The sequence below is a fragment of the Zerene cesonia genome, unplaced genomic scaffold (genome assembly GCF_012273895.1).
Source record: "Zerene cesonia ecotype Mississippi unplaced genomic scaffold, Zerene_cesonia_1.1 Zces_u005, whole genome shotgun sequence".
NCBI lineage: Eukaryota > Metazoa > Arthropoda > Insecta > Lepidoptera > Pieridae > Zerene > Zerene cesonia.
Genome location: NW_024045135.1, coordinates 1207308 through 1223457, shown reverse-complemented (window position 1 = coordinate 1223457; position 16150 = coordinate 1207308). Strand labels below are relative to the sequence as shown.

Below are 16150 nucleotides of genomic sequence, written 5' to 3'. Positions count from 1 at the left end.
GATGTGAATAGTGACTTCAGCACTGCTGAAGTCACTCCATCTAAAAACTCTGATACACATGACCCCCCGTTATATATTATTATTGTGGGAGTCGAGCATGCTTCGGCACGAATTGGGCCAGCTTGCACCCGGGAAGTACCACACCCCCACAGAAAACTGGCGTGAAATAATAGCTGGCTATTGTGTTTCGTACGGTGAGTGGGGGAGCCGGAGGCCGGAGCCGGAGGACCACCAGCTCAGTTGCCCGCTATGGCATAAAAAAAAACAAACAAAGACAAAAAACCTTCACTTCAAACCTAAACTGAAAAAAATTCCATCTAGTCTATGAAGCGCTTTTGAATCGTCTTAATCAAATCAAAATACTTTTCTACAGCTACCACACAAGATGCATTCTACACATGTTTGAGCGTATTGTACACTACGTTATACACGTATACTTATAAAAATATTTCACAAAATCCGTGTATACAGCGTTCCGTTGGCGAAGGCTTGCATCGTGCAATGTAATGAAATTCTTTACAGATAGTCGCGTACTCGCTCTCTACGTGCACGTGGCAAATTCAATGGAGAGGTCAACGTCCTATAATTGAAGACATATCTCATGGAAACTCTTTAGTATCATTCGAGTACTATTTGAGCGCTGCATTCATTGTATTATGTTCAGGAATTCATTGATTGTTTGCTAATCCTTTTTTATAATTACCCAGTAACACAGTATACTACATACCCTATATCAGCCAAGATCAGTTCAGTCAGAGAGATTAATTAAAATGACTGAACTGACAGCATTCTGTTAAAATCGGAACCAACGTGTTCAGTAATTTTTTGTAGTGGTATCCTTTTTCGCACCCTTCCCAGTATATCCCTTTATTCCTGTCGTCAATCCTTTCCTTATCCTTTTATCAGACATAAAAAGCGAACAGTTTTAATGTCTATTTAAATTTATTGAAAAGCTGTTATGTTGATATTATATAAAGTTCAGACGACATCCCCGTTCAAAGATTTATAATAGCCGCTTTATGAATTTATGTTATTAATTTATAACATTCAACCTCACTATGTTACAGTCTTTGTAACTACAGTAAAATTATGTATGTGACATTGTAAAATATATTAAACGCAAAACTGGATGCATTTACGTACTATATAATTAAGAATAATTATTTATATGAATGTTATAATAATATGGTACGTGTATGAATTTAAATATATTTCTTTTGTTCTATAAATGTTGTACAATTCACTGGCTTCTCGAAGAAATGATTTTAAACTATAACAAGCTGTATGAGGCAGAATGCCAAAGCGAATAGATCCAATATAGTATAGTTTCTTGGTAAGATGTGTCTGTTAGATAGTCATTAATTTTTACTTCAAATATCCATCTGTTTATGTGAAATAAATTTTTTTTACAAATTTCTATAAATTCGTTGTTATATTGTCTTATTATTAAAACACTAAGTCTTAAACACAACTTTAAATCTCATTTATGGGTTCGACTTTAAAAAGATCAATCTAAGAATTTTTCATCGGAATTGAGATTGCAAAAATTCTACAATTTTTGCATTCCAAAGAATGTAACAGGAATATAGATGGAACAAGCATCAATTTAAAACAAATTATGGGGAAGTTAACATACGAAAATGAGGAGGTAAAAATATTTTTTCCATTTTTTATTTCCACCTCTACAAAGGGCGATATTTGCAAAATTATGCAAAATTATTATAATTCCGTATTTAACATACTTATATAATGAGAAAATCGTAGAAGGAATTCGCCGTGGCAAAACTCCGCGTCCCCCTCTGAGGATTCAATAAAATCTGCATGCTTATCGAAACATCAAATGCCGAGTTCTGTGTTTGATGACAAATTTGACATGGAATTGGTGTCGGCGGCTTAGAAGTCTTCGCACTGTTTTCAAAATAAAATTAGAAGCCCTGTTGTGTGAATATGTCATATTATATTATATTGGGTGTCTCGCCGAGAGTGGTGACAGTGCTGAGTGGTAATTGGAGTTAAAAAAAACTTTAAATAACAAAACAACGCACAAAATTTCTTATACGTTTTTTACTTAAACTCAATATTTACATGCCTAGCTTCCCGCAGCGAATATATACCGCTCCGCTAATGTGGACATTCTATGTAATACCTACTCCCTACTAATATTATAAATGCGAAAGTAACTTTATATGTCTGTCTGTTACGCTTTTACACCTAAACCACTCAACTGATTTTTATGAAATTCGGTATGAAGATAGAACTGAACTTGGAAAAGGACATAGGATACTTTTTATTGCGAGAAAAAGCGTAGAAGAGGTTGAAATAGGGGATTAAAGTTTGTATGAAAGTTCGTTATTGTCAAACATAAAATCATGTAAGATTCTTTTACACCCAAACCACTTCACCAATTTTGACAAATAGTCTAGACCTTGGGAAAAACCATAGACTAACCGAATTACACGAATAATCTTAGACGTTCGCGCACGTTACACACAAAGAGTTTTAAATATTATTCTAGGGGATGCTATGAGTATTTTATACGTTATCTACGTAAGAAATACTACAGGTCCCTTCGTAGCATAATACATCACCGGTGGGACAATATGTATACGTATTGTATTGAGAATCACAATACAAATAATTAAATTAATTTAATAAGCGGACGGAACTTGTTGCTATGAGAAACCTTAAATAAGGTAAATTCCTTCGTTAACTAGTTGAGCGTTTTAATGGTTTGGCTTAATTAATAGTTGTTATTGAATAAATTCAAGAGTAGTTGTGGTTCAATGGTTGGGATATCAGACTTCAATCGAAAAGTCTGGAATTTTTGAACTAGCGAGCGTACAGGAAATAAATTGATATATCAATACGTATTCTGGATAGTTGTGGACATCGCCACTGCTCGAAGCGGTGAAGAAAAATATTGCGAGGAAACCGGCATGTCCAAATCAAAAGTTTGACGACATGTGACATCTGCCAACCCGCATTTGGTCCGAATCCTCTGTGTGCAGGGGAACTTACATAGACGTACATATAATTCAAGTGTCAGTCAATTACGACCGATATATGTGTTTCGTAATACATTTCTAAGTACAGATAGAGTATTAAAGTCATTAATTTAAATAATAACTATTAGTTAAAACCAATGCTTTTTATTCGAAATTATTTCATCATCGTCATCATCAGCCCATACATGTTCCCACCCAGTTTCCTATGAGGGTTCAGGCCATAATCCACCACGCTGACCAAGTGCGGGTTGGCAGATGTCACATGTCGTCGAACTTTTGATTCTTGGACTTGCCGGATTCCGCACGATGTTTTCCTTCACCGTTTTAAGCAGTGGTGATCTTATCCACATGCGCAGATAAATAAAAAAATTAAAATTATTCGAGACAGCATTTTACATACATAGTTAATTCAAACATCTTGGTCCAAACCAGGAATCAAAGCAATCATTAAATTAGGACCTTTAATTCACTGTCTTTATTCACATTAACAGACACATGTACTATAAAGAATTATACTGTATTATATAACTTGTATTGTTTTGTGTTTGTTTTAGCTTCTCCAAGTGGATCTAAATTTTTGTATATTTCCACCGATTCCCAAATGTTAAATGTTACAACTGTATTAGCCTATCCGTCTGGAATTTGAGTCCTGTATCTCTCTTATATACTGGACATTGGCGGAGTCCCTATTTATTGGGTAGAGCCATTAATTAAGAGAAGAAGAATTTCTGTCTATTGTATATACTCAACGAATAAAATCAGTTCTGTATCGATTTAAAAGACACTAATTCAATAAATAAAATTCATTAACTACCAGTGAAAAATTTTAACCGAGCCTCATACGCATTTTTCTTTATTCGGGTAGATTAATAAATTTCGTTTGTTTTATGAAGAGTTTCATTTTTCTCAATTCATCATAGACGCGACACGATGTAAGGACGGTTCGCGTAATATTCTGGCACCAAGCCAAATGTCATGATTGTATCATAACAGCGGGTAGAAGTGACCTCTGGCATAGGTCTGTATTGCCTATTCCCACAACTCATTAGTTGACGCAAGCTTCTCCGTTAGATGTTTTTTAAACTCAGATATTTTTAACAGAATTGGTGTATATAAAGGACTTTTTGTGGTAAGACGTTGAAAATAGCGTGAACGGCTCTTTGATATCGTTAGCGCATGGGCGTAGAACCGGGGCGTCCTCGGTTCGATATCCCGCTCATTAACTTGGCCATAAAAAAATTGATCAGTGAAACAGATGTATATCGTCTGCCCCCATACGCCACTGGGAGACACGAAGTATATTTTTTTCTACATTCAAACCTTTTTTCAAAACCTTTCTTCGCTTAAATTGTCTCCATACCAAAATTTATTAAAATATAGTCGTTATCGTGTAAAAACGAAACACGCATACTAACACACAAACAAGCATACACCAAATCGTTTAAAAATACAACATGTCCGTAAAGAAAATCAATCAGTAAAACCTACTTCATGGTAATTCACAAAATTTAACAATTGAATACATAGAAAAAAATTGTACTGCTTGTGACATATCACATCATATATATGTATCTGTGAAATTTACTTTGCTGGTTCATGTTTAAGAGACGACAAACAGACATTAAACAAACGTACATAATTGCTTTTTTGTTTATATTATAAAGTGTGTGTACTTGTACTTAATTTACTTGAGTCTATTAAGTTTTGGTTTATTTAATACACAGTTTAAGTTGAATAACAATTGTGAGTGATTCAACATTTTTGAATTAGTCAAGCTCTGTTTTTGACCTTAATCTAGAGTTTCTCTCTGATTAATTCCGTCTCTAATCACAACCAAAGATTTTCATTTTTCACTTAAGAACTGTTAAGCTGATTATAATAATAAACTCATAGGCTTGTCTCTATAATCATAGCAACAATAAGGAAAAATTTTATTACATCCGGATCACGCGCTTCGTATATGCTTTTCTCCTTGCATTTCTTCTGATTATTGCTTATTCTAACCCAATAATAGGTATTTTAAATGAAAAAGTAAACTATCTGTTACGCTTTCACGGCTGAACTGCATCACCAATTTAGATTAAAATCTGAATTAATAAATATAGTTTTAAAAACTAAAACACACGCTTTAATGATATATTAGAATTGTCTCATACAGAGTATACGAAAGGTAATTATTAAACCTCTTTATAAAGTTGCTGTATAATAGAACAATAAAAATTAATTATAACAAAACGTTTTCACGCGGTCTTAATAAAAACTCATCCAAACAAATTAGCACCAGCACTTCTAAAACCAAACGAATCGTGTAAAATAAATTTTAAACGGCCGTGGAGTAATATCAATAATGTTTAAGCGCAAATATCTCAGATACGAACAAAATTGCCAGCCATAAATAATGCTGGACCATCAATAGCAGAGCGTAATGAAAGTTGCGATTTGTTGTTGCCATAAACAAAATCCCCTTTTATGGCGCGAGATAGCTGGTTTACAGCGTTCGTCGGGGAATCCCCTTAAACGGAAATAACTTTACATACTTCGCACTAAATGGTCGATCAGTTTATAGGATCTTGTCGGATCCGATGTCAGCTAGTTCAAAATAGACTGTACGCTATCTCTATATGAATTGTCAGAAGATATTTTACGAATTAGTACACACAACTAATGTATGTAAAAGAAAAAAATCAAATAAAGTATCTATTTTTGTACACAAAAATATGATTTAATAGAGTGAGTGACAAATTTAATTGCACCGTGTGGGGTCTTGTGATTAGAATTGTTTTAATTGTGTAATTAATGACATTCAAGTGTGATACTAAATAAGGCCCATACTATTATAAGTCTAATTTTCTATCAGCCTTACACATATGGCCTTGTTTATATAAATATTTAAATAACGAATAATTTAACATTGTTTTTTGAGTTTGTCAGTTGCATTCGGTATCTTCAGTCTTACTATTTTCAGATATTTAACATTGCTATCTAAAAGTTATACAAATAAATAAAATTTGATTCTGTTCATGTAGATGATGTAGTAAGGAGTAATTTAAGTGACTTTTATTAAATCTCGCGGACGAAGTCACGGGCGCGCCTAGTAAACAATACATTTTTACATAACATTCTAATACTTCCAGAAAACTATATATTTGATGAATAATGTTATATGTACGTAATAAATAGGACATAAAATTCACGTCTGAATTTATTACGCTCTAAAATAAGATCCTATCGGAATACTATTTACATCGTAATAAAATAATACAGCAATAAAAGCTAATTTGATGTCTGTCTAATCAGAACTGTACAAAAAACGATGCTACCGTTGCAGCTTTTTTGTCCAGCTGATGTAAGACAATAGACAAAAACATTGATATTTAATGATATCTTTTTATTTGTTACAGAGGGCATAGATAAATCTGGCGAAGACCCAGTTATAGCGGCCTTAAGACCGTATGGGGCTCCAGACGAGGACGGGTACACCACACCTGACACATTCCAAAAGTATTTCGGGAATTATTCTGGAACATTCCATCGAGATACACTAGAAGACGTATCCTTGTTAGATCATTTAATAAACGTTGAACATAGTTACGATAACGAAACACAAAGGATAATGGCTGACGATTCAGACGCAGTTAGAGACGGCATAGTAAATGATACCAGTCAGTCAGATAATGCGACAGTTGTGAAAGCTGTACACGAAGACGTTGTTACTAAGTTCCTAAGATTAATTGAAACGCAGCATTTGCTAGGCGAGAATTGCACAGCTGGGACGCACTTGAATTTAGGTGAAGGCGTTGTAGACAGGTACGCTCAAGAGAGATTTAGAATAGAGGCAGATGTGGCGGTGAACCGGGCTAATATGCTAACGAGATTATGGAAGTACGCCGGGCCGTCAGTGATGCATAACGAATATCTATTACACGCAAGCGTTTTTTCAATGGTTGAATTCGATGACGACGTGTTTGCGGCGGGCAATTGCTACGACCAATACCAGTACAAGGACTACCAGTTGTTCTGCCCTTTCGCGTACCGTTTACCGGAAGGGCCGATATTGGCGAAGGACCTAGCGGTCGAGTACAAATATTTGAGCAACACGTCCGAATGGTTCTACATCGCCCGCAAGAATGCTGAGCGCGTGATTCGGAATCACAGTCAGTTTCGACGAGGTGAGTGATTGGTTGTGTATGAAAGAAGAAAAGTTTGTTTTGTGCGTTTATCGAAAAATATTGAAGTATATGAAATGATTTAGAAATAAAATTTCCAATGTTATTCATAGTTAATACTTTTTCGTAGCTACTAACTTTTTTATTTTATTTATTTACATACGTTACTGTTTGATACATGTTTTGACCAACCAGTTAAGCTGACTATTAAATTAATCATCAGTTACTTTATCAGTCAATTATAAAACTAGCCGTTGCAAGTAGAAAGATTTTAGTTAAACATGCGGATAAATTTACTTAATTCTATTATAATAGGTATGTAGGTGTTTATTTATGAGAATATAGCACAATGGCTTAAATTATTTCAACAAATATCATTAAGAAATGAACAATGCGTACCGATAAGTACTGGATAGGTGCATTTAATAATGAACTGTAAAATATTAACTCCGTTCTAAAAACTAAATCTATTCTTTATAATATAAAGCTGAAAAGCTTATACAAACACGCTAATCTCTGGAACTTCTGGATCCATTTCAAATATACTTTGACCGTGAACAGGGGAAAAGTGGGAGTGGACCGCTACTAATTAATATGTCTACTGTATTTGACACTATGAAATCCTATTCCTACTAATATTGTAAATGCGAAAGTTTGTGAGGATGGATATATGTATATGTGTATGTTTATTACTATTTTACACAAAAACTACTCAACCGATTGCAATGAAATTTGGTACGGAGATAGCTGGATAACTGGAATAACACAAAGGCAACTTTTTATCCCGATATTCCTACGGGATATAGCCTTCGCCCGTGGAACATTGAGATTGAAACCGCGGGACGCATCTAGTAAATAAAAAGGTCCGATCTAAAACGTCTCAAAGTCACATTTCTTATTATTACAGCTGTACTAAAACAACACAATAACCTGCATTCAACAGGGCTTATTTTAAAATTAATATTAAGTAAGTAAGTGAAGTCCCGTGTCCCCTAGGGGTATGGGGCAGATGATGTACATCTGTTTCACTGATCCATGTTGGACTTTATGGACAAGTTGAGTGATCAGCTTTCTGTGTCCTGCCAGACCGAGACATTTTTTTTTGTGCGTCCCCACCGGGAATTGAACCCCTCGGTTCTACGCTCACGCGTTAACCACTGTACCAAGGAGGCGGTCAAAATTAATATTACAAATGTAAAAAAATTTGGTTACAACACCTCAACCATAATTCAATCCCGAAAAACGTCTTTAACGAATTTCGTATTCAAGTGGCTTAGCATAGCGAAACTGTCACCTTAAACCTTCCCAATGGACCTATCAAAATTTTATATCTCCTGCCACCTTTTAACCCCGTTATAGAAATCGCCGCGTAGAGAAATACCCGACTGGGATTATTCTAAAATTCGTTCGTCATTATACCTTAAAAATTGACACTAACGATCTTGAATCGTTTCGTCGTATCACAAAATGTTCCAGGTCTTTTATACCTGGACTGGTTTAGGTACTAAAACTGTCCTGTAAGGAGATAAATGCAGATGAAGTTGGATAAAAGATTTTAGTGATATTTTTCAAACTCTCGCAATTTCATAAGTTTTTCTTTATGCGAGTTGGTTTTAATTAACTTTGTTCGTATATACAGCGATATACTGTATAGAAGCGTTGATATATATATATTTTTTCCTTAATTATATTAATTCAGCCTGATTTTGTGGAAACACGTTATATTACATTTTGAATTTATTTTTTTCATCTTCGAATAAAAAGTAGGAGGTTATCAATTCGACTGAATTTATTTTTGTTTATTGCTTCAGAACTTTCGTCTGGCTAAACCGATTTTGACGAATCTTTTTTATTTGAAAGTTAGTCCCTACTTCATGGTCCCATTTAAATTTAGTCTATGGCTGACAATTTGAAGGTGATAAGGTGGTTTGGATTTTTATTAACAACAATAGTTTTTTTTTTACTATTATTTATAATATAAGCAGTGGTGGCTCGAGCTCTAAAAATCGATAAGTCGGGGTTCGAGACCAGGCGACCGTGAAAGAAATAAATTGGTTTTCAATTTATCTGCGCATGTGGATAACATCACCACTGCTGAAACGGTGAAGGAAAACATTGTGAGGAAACCGACATGTCTGAGAATCAAGAGTTCGATGACATGTGACATCTGCCAACCCGCACTTAGCCAGCGTTGTGGATTTTTGTCTGAACCCTCATAGGAGGCCTGTGTCCCAGCAGTGGGAACATACATGGGCTGATAATGATTAATTATATGTACATTGGTTAAAATAACCAACACACGTGCATCTGGCTCTTACAGGCGGATAATCGAAATTAATGTGTGAACAATTTCCAATTGATGCCATTTGGAATTTCTGTAGATAACTTTGAAATAAATGATAACAGAACATAAATATACAAAATTATAATCATTATTCTGATAGCATTATCATTGGGATATCCATAACGAATATTATACTCATAGCAAAGGTTAAGGTAAAATTTGCGTCGATGAATTGTTTTAATTATAACTAATTTTGCATATGCCCCAGCCTTCGCCCGTGGAACATTGATAGCTCATAGCATTTAGGCACGATAATGCCACAAATAACAGAACACAATGTAATTATATAAGAGTAAGGCAGAACAGCGTTTGGCGGGTTAGCTGGTAGCATATATGTGTTTATTCTGTACCACGACCGCAGCCGGGGTGGACCGCTAGTTATTGATATTATAACTGTTATATATAGGGACCAAAGAGAGGGATCGGAAGTTAAAACATTTTCTTACATGTAAGTATAAAATTATTATCAGTATTACCTAATTTTAACATTTTTGTTAGTATATACATATCAATGATAATTCAATATTTATTTTTCCTTGTTAATTGTACATCCCAAAACAGATTGCTGATTTAACCGATAGTTATAGTTGCATCATAACTGATCATACTGAGTACCAATTGCACAATATTTCATTCATGTTTCCTCAACATGCAGTTTACGCCGCTGGTGTATAGATGGCGCTGCTGCAAGCAAAACAGTCCTCTATGAAAATATAAGTCTAAGAATTGTTGTGTAAACAAAAACAAAAAAAGGGTTAGTCATAGATAAAAATTATTTTAAAGTATTTCATTGATTTATACAACATTTACGAAGAGCAACGCCCGTACGTTATTACGTCAGGCTGTCTGGCGTATATATGCATTAGTCTTGCTTTTAAAGTATTCAGTGTGCAACCTATTTTGATGCAATATAGAGGTTCGTGTGTATTTTGGATGTTTAGCTTCTAATTTGGGAAAAGTTCGTGATAGAATATACTCAATTAATCAATCCAGATCGGTAAGTAATAATATGTATTGTTTTACTGAATTTTAAACGCGTGTGTGTCAATCCACAGAGTTCAAAGACCGAGTTAAAGGAGTCACCGGCGGGACGCGGTGCTATTTTTAGATCGATTGTATATGCCCTTGAAACTAATGCAATTTTCTGTATAGTGTTTTTAACATAAACAAATGCAGTTTTAATGTATTTATAGTATAACTCTTAATCGATCAATATGTTTTTATTCCTTTTAATATAGTAGAAATTATATAATAAATACTTAACAGGTCGCATTGTGAAATTAAAGCATCGATTTCAACTTGTTTTCTATACTGTTTAGTGATGTTAATATTAGTTTGTAAACTTTTTATGCACTTAAATAAATCGGAATATGACTTTTAACGTGAAATAATTTATAACAATTAATAATACATTAATGAATGTTATATTAATGGATTAAATTTATATCATTAGTATTTGTATTATAAATGAAATTAATATTTAAAATGAGCGGAATGTTAGATAAACTAATAAAATTGGTGTTCTGGCTAGATAACAGCATAATAATATATACGCTTGCTTATAATTTGTATTGTTTGTTAAAATATTAAAAACATTGAGATACTAGGAGTTTTCCTTTTTAAAATAGTACTTTGTAACTGGCTTGATATAGCGGATCTAATGCATAACAACGGTACACTCACCTGTACATACTAGATCGTCGGTAAAGAACTAGTACCAGCATAATATACCACTAAGTGCTATAAGAACATAGCACGCCATGTAATATTTGTTTGCGTTTCAATTGCTTGCATAATATTATATATGGTTTATGACAATTCTTCACATAGATGTTTATTTAAATACTTTATTAAATGTCGATGAATTTCTACTTAATCGGCTTACAATAAAATTGACATTAAAATGTAGAAATTAAATGCTAATTATGTATTATTATTTTGTTGTTAGAAACGTCGTGGTATATTTTCTGTTCGAAAAATATTTAAAACCAAATTGTGATAAAATATCCCTTTAATCCGTTACCCAAATGACCTACTTTTTTCCTAAAATACAAACTATTTTCATTGATCATTAATAATTATACACTAATAACAGGCGCTTTTTTGTTTTAGGTTCCTCAAGAGTTATCACCATCAATAGAACTGACATTGTAACACATAGATAAAATTGATAAATCTCATAACCCAACTAAAATGGTCAATTACTACATTTACGCAAAAGATTATTCTGGTTCAACGAATGGAGTCAAGTTTTATCACAGCAAAGGCTTAGAGACGCTCGAACAATTCAAATGTGACGTAGAGAAAATCAAAGATGAACTGTTGCGTGCAGGCGAGCCCCCAAGTGAATCAAGAGTTATCTACTTACACTGGAACAATCACTGTGTAGAAGTCAATGAAGAACAAACCATAACATCGTATGAACAGCTTCATAGCGATTGGTTGGGGACACAACCAGAAACAATTATACATTTCCTAAAAGAAAATTGTATTTTCAATGATAACGATCGGATCAAGTTGCTATATATCATTACGGACGGTATGATACATGAAATGAATACAAGGGAATGCTTTAAATATAACGAAGATATGCATTACGAAACAGTAGTCTTCCACGCATTCAATGAGAACCTAAATCAAATCGACCTTTCTGTAGCTGCATCATTTTTCAAGGGTCGTTCCATGGTTTATCGAAACTTCCAACTTTTTGACTGCACAGATATTTCCAAGGAATTTAACTACGATAAAATAAACATAGACAATTTTGTAGAAGAGAAAGAAGATCTGAAGTCATATATTAAGTTGAAATTTATCGGAAAATTAAAACAAGATGCAAAGGCTTTGCGAGAAATTGATAAGTTAAAGAAGCTGCGCGATCGCCTATTCAGAGAGTTGACATCAAAAACGGATACTAACAAACTTAAAGTCAACCTGGACACAAAAGACAAGAATGTGTTCCTGAGTGAATTCGTTAAAACCGATTGGTATAAAAGCCTCAATGCACCCGTTTATTCAGTTAAAGTTGATATCGAGAAGTCCATTGCAACTCTGATCAATTACATAGTTAGCGACTCAAAATCTTACTCATTCGATGCTCTGAAGTTTGATACAAAATATGACAAATCCGCTGAAACGGAACAGATGACCGATGATCTCGATTTCAAAAACGAAGAAGAAATTGAGTTCCCTGACGTGATCCTTACCGAGGATAAAGGCATCCCTGTTGTTCTCCTGACAGATTTTAAATTGATGGATAAAATAATTTTTCATAGAACACCATCGTCGAATGAAGTTACACCTGCTAGTTTTAGTAAATTCAAATCAACCATGGAATGTCCACTGTTTTTAGTGAATGATAAAGATATTAGCGGGTCGATCGGTTACTTTTATACTCTAAATGTTTACAAGCAATTGTTGGCAAACGATGTAAAGACTGACCCGCGAACACGAAAACCGTTCCATGGCGGCATTGTACTGACAAGCACAGATCAGTTTGATAAGTACAATGACTACATTATATCAGCAACTTATTTCGATTGTAAGAAAATTAACTACAACGTTGGGTTATTTTACTACGTGTTATGGAAAAACTGTGAAAACAAAGAATGGATGGACAAAAACGTCGTGGAACATTTCAAGAAATATGCTATGCGCCGAATTAGTGAGACAGTATGCAAAATTGGGTTATCATCTTTGCCGCTAGATCCGCCAGAAAACACATCACTGCTATCAGCTCTGTGGTACTGTGTTGAATTGTCGTCATACATTTTCAAAAATGATCCTCAGAACTTCCAACACGAACGTCTACGCATGTTTCATGGCGTAGCACGTTATATGATCGAAATTCTAAAACACTTCCAGTACGATCTTGATCATGAATCCATCAGTAAGCGAAGGGAGCTTATTAGCAACGTGATGATTTTAAAGAGGATCCCAAAACAAAGAGAAAAAATTTATTATTTCCTAGAAAACATTTTCAAGACTGAAGAAGGTTTTCTCATCAGTGAAATTGAAAAACCATTCAATATTTACAAATTAAACTACTTAAAATATGATCATAGAAATATCTTGCGCGACGAAGTAGTTGACGAGGTAGTTCATCTCAGTAATTATGTTCACTTTTTGCATTATGTTGGTGATTTGGAAGCATCTAAAGCTGGCAAAGGCACCTTTGAAATATGTGAAAAAACATTCCGCCCATACTTCGTCATCGACCGAAATACATCATTTTACGAAGAATTGGTCAAGAGTACCAGAAAAGTAGTTATAAAAAACGATGGCGATAACGATAAAATTGAAGTGGCCTATGAACCGATTGATAAGCTCGAATTTGACAGAATCTTGTCTCTGTATAAACTTTTCATCGATTGTGTTAAAGATTTAGAGAAGTATCCCACTTTAGTAGAGTATATCGAATTCATTCAGAAGAGAAAAAAGTTCCATGAAGATATAGTAACTATTTTCCCGCCGAATGTTTATTTAGACATTGAAAACGTGTATGATAACTATCAGAAGATAGTGAATAATGTCTCAGTTGAAGAATTTATAAAAGCTTGCGAGTCATGTGTAAATCGATTCGCACGAATCAAGGAAGAAGAAAGAGTGAAATTTAGAGACGATAATGAGATTAGCGAATTCATTGCTAGCCAAGAATCAAAAGTACGCTTAAAAAAGAAAACATAGTTAATATTCACCGGTTGAACAAAGGTGAATTTTGTGATCCAACACTGAAAATAAATAGTTCAGTGTGATTAAAATGCGTATTGTAAAGTATCTGACACTACGATGATTGGAAATATGTATAACAGAGCCAAATGTCTTTTCAAATATTACCTAGTGTCAATTGTTTTTTGATGCGAATTGTTTTCATATAATTATTTATGTCATATAAGGCAATGATATTGTTCATTTAATCTTGTGAGAAATATAATTAAAAACTGAATACCTAAAGTTTTATTTCATTTCACACCCAACATAAATTTGCAAATTTTCTCTCGTTATATTTTCGAAAATATAAAAGTCCTTTTGTCCTTAAAGGTAATTTTTGATAAACTCAGTATTTCTGACTCATTTAAGATGAAATTCATGAAACCTCTCTGTTAAAAATGTACATTATACATATTTTATTATATTAACTCGTATATCAAATACAACTATGTACTTTCTATTATTCTTGTAATTGTCATTTAATCAGTTATTATTACTTCAATTGTCAATGCAGATTGATTATATTATTTTCCAATAAAATACGATTTAAAACATCAATCAACAAAAAAAAACAATAATTCAATAATAATTTAATTAGCCTATTACTACTTAACGAAAAGGATACTAATAATAATTAAAGGCTCGTTTCCTTTTCCTCACCCTTATTATTCCACTCCTACAAGGTTCATGGACGGAGGTAATCGCTTGGAATCACCAGCTTTGTTCCCTCTGTCACATAAAAAACCAACCAAAATCTACTATAACTAAAAATTGGTCCGCACACTTAGTGAATGTATGTGACATACAAACTTTTTATCTGTTTTCTACATCTTTAATGGAAATATTAGAAGGCTAACTCAATCAGAAGCAATTTAAGTAATGTATGTTTATATTTTTGCAACGTGTATAGTGAGATGATGATTTCAAATCATAACATTGAACTTCTCACACCATTATCACAAACACGTAGAACCCGTGATGTGCCAATTTGTGACGGCTGCAATCAGTCATAGCTGTCTCTTTTACTCCTGCATCTACCATATTTCCTGTCGCACTTATTTCAACAAATCTTATATCTTTAAACGAGCAATATATATCTTGTTATATATATATATATATATATATATATATATATATATGTAATTGGAATCTCGCAATCGGCTCCAACGATAAATCGCTAGGAATCTTTTTTAGAAAATGTCATATTCGTGTTTTATTCGTGTTTTTTTTCCTGACATCTATTGGTGAATAATAATACTATAAGTGCGAAAGTTTGTGAGGATGGATGCATATGTGTGCGTCTGTTACTCTTTCACGCTAAAACTACTGAACCGATTGCAATGAAATTTGCTTCCTAGATAGCTGGACAACTGAAATAACACATAGGCACTTTTTATACCGATATTCCTACGGGATACGGACTTACGCGGTTTCAACCGCGGGTCACTGCTAGTAAATATTAATAAAAGATAATAAATTTTATTGCACGCTGATAGGGATTTAATTGAATGGCGCTCTTCAAATGAGGCCTTTGTCGAGAAATTGAAAAACTAGAATCGGTTATATATGAATTATTAAGTTACGTATATAACCCTCATAGGAAGCCTGTGTCCCGGTAGTGGGAACATGTATGTGCTGATGATGATAATGTTCTTATATTAGTTAGTTAATTTTGACAGATGTTATAAGAGATGACAAAAAGCCTTAAATCACATTATCACTCTAATATTATAAATGTGTAAGTTTGTTTTTTTGGATGTTTGTTCGTCAATCACGCTGAAACTGCTGAACGGATTTTGATGAAATTCGGTATACAGAGAGGGTATGAGCGCAAACGGGACGAGCGTCTATTTTAACACGCTTTTATTAGCTTCACTTGTATGTTTGTATGTATGTAACTCACACCCATTTTTCTCCCACTTCCCGCG

At 33.8% G+C, this 16150-nt stretch overlaps 2 protein-coding genes across 2 annotated transcripts in view; both read left to right on the top strand.

Moving 5' to 3' along the window:
- The window catches only part of LOC119838828 (probable G-protein coupled receptor 158), a 136628-nt gene that overhangs the window by 66892 nt on the left and 53586 nt on the right, over positions 1–16150 (top strand). Inside the window, exon 2 of the mRNA XM_038364956.1 lies at positions 6407–7174. Within this exon, the coding sequence (XP_038220884.1) occupies positions 6407–7174 (768 nt within the window). The remainder of the gene's footprint in view (positions 1–6406; positions 7175–16150) is intronic.
- LOC119838829 lies at positions 10366–14463 on the top strand. Its single transcript, XM_038364957.1, has 2 exons — positions 10366–10512; positions 11628–14463. Exon 2 carries the CDS (start codon positions 11709–11711, stop codon positions 14196–14198), a length of 2490 nt encoding a protein of 829 aa, XP_038220885.1. The 5' UTR covers positions 10366–10512; positions 11628–11708; the 3' UTR covers positions 14199–14463.

Excerpts from the sequence above, each read along its gene's own strand:
- LOC119838829 (XM_038364957.1), top strand. The coding sequence starts at position 11,709 with ATGGTCAATTACTACATTTACGCAAAAGATTATTCTGGTTCAACGAAT.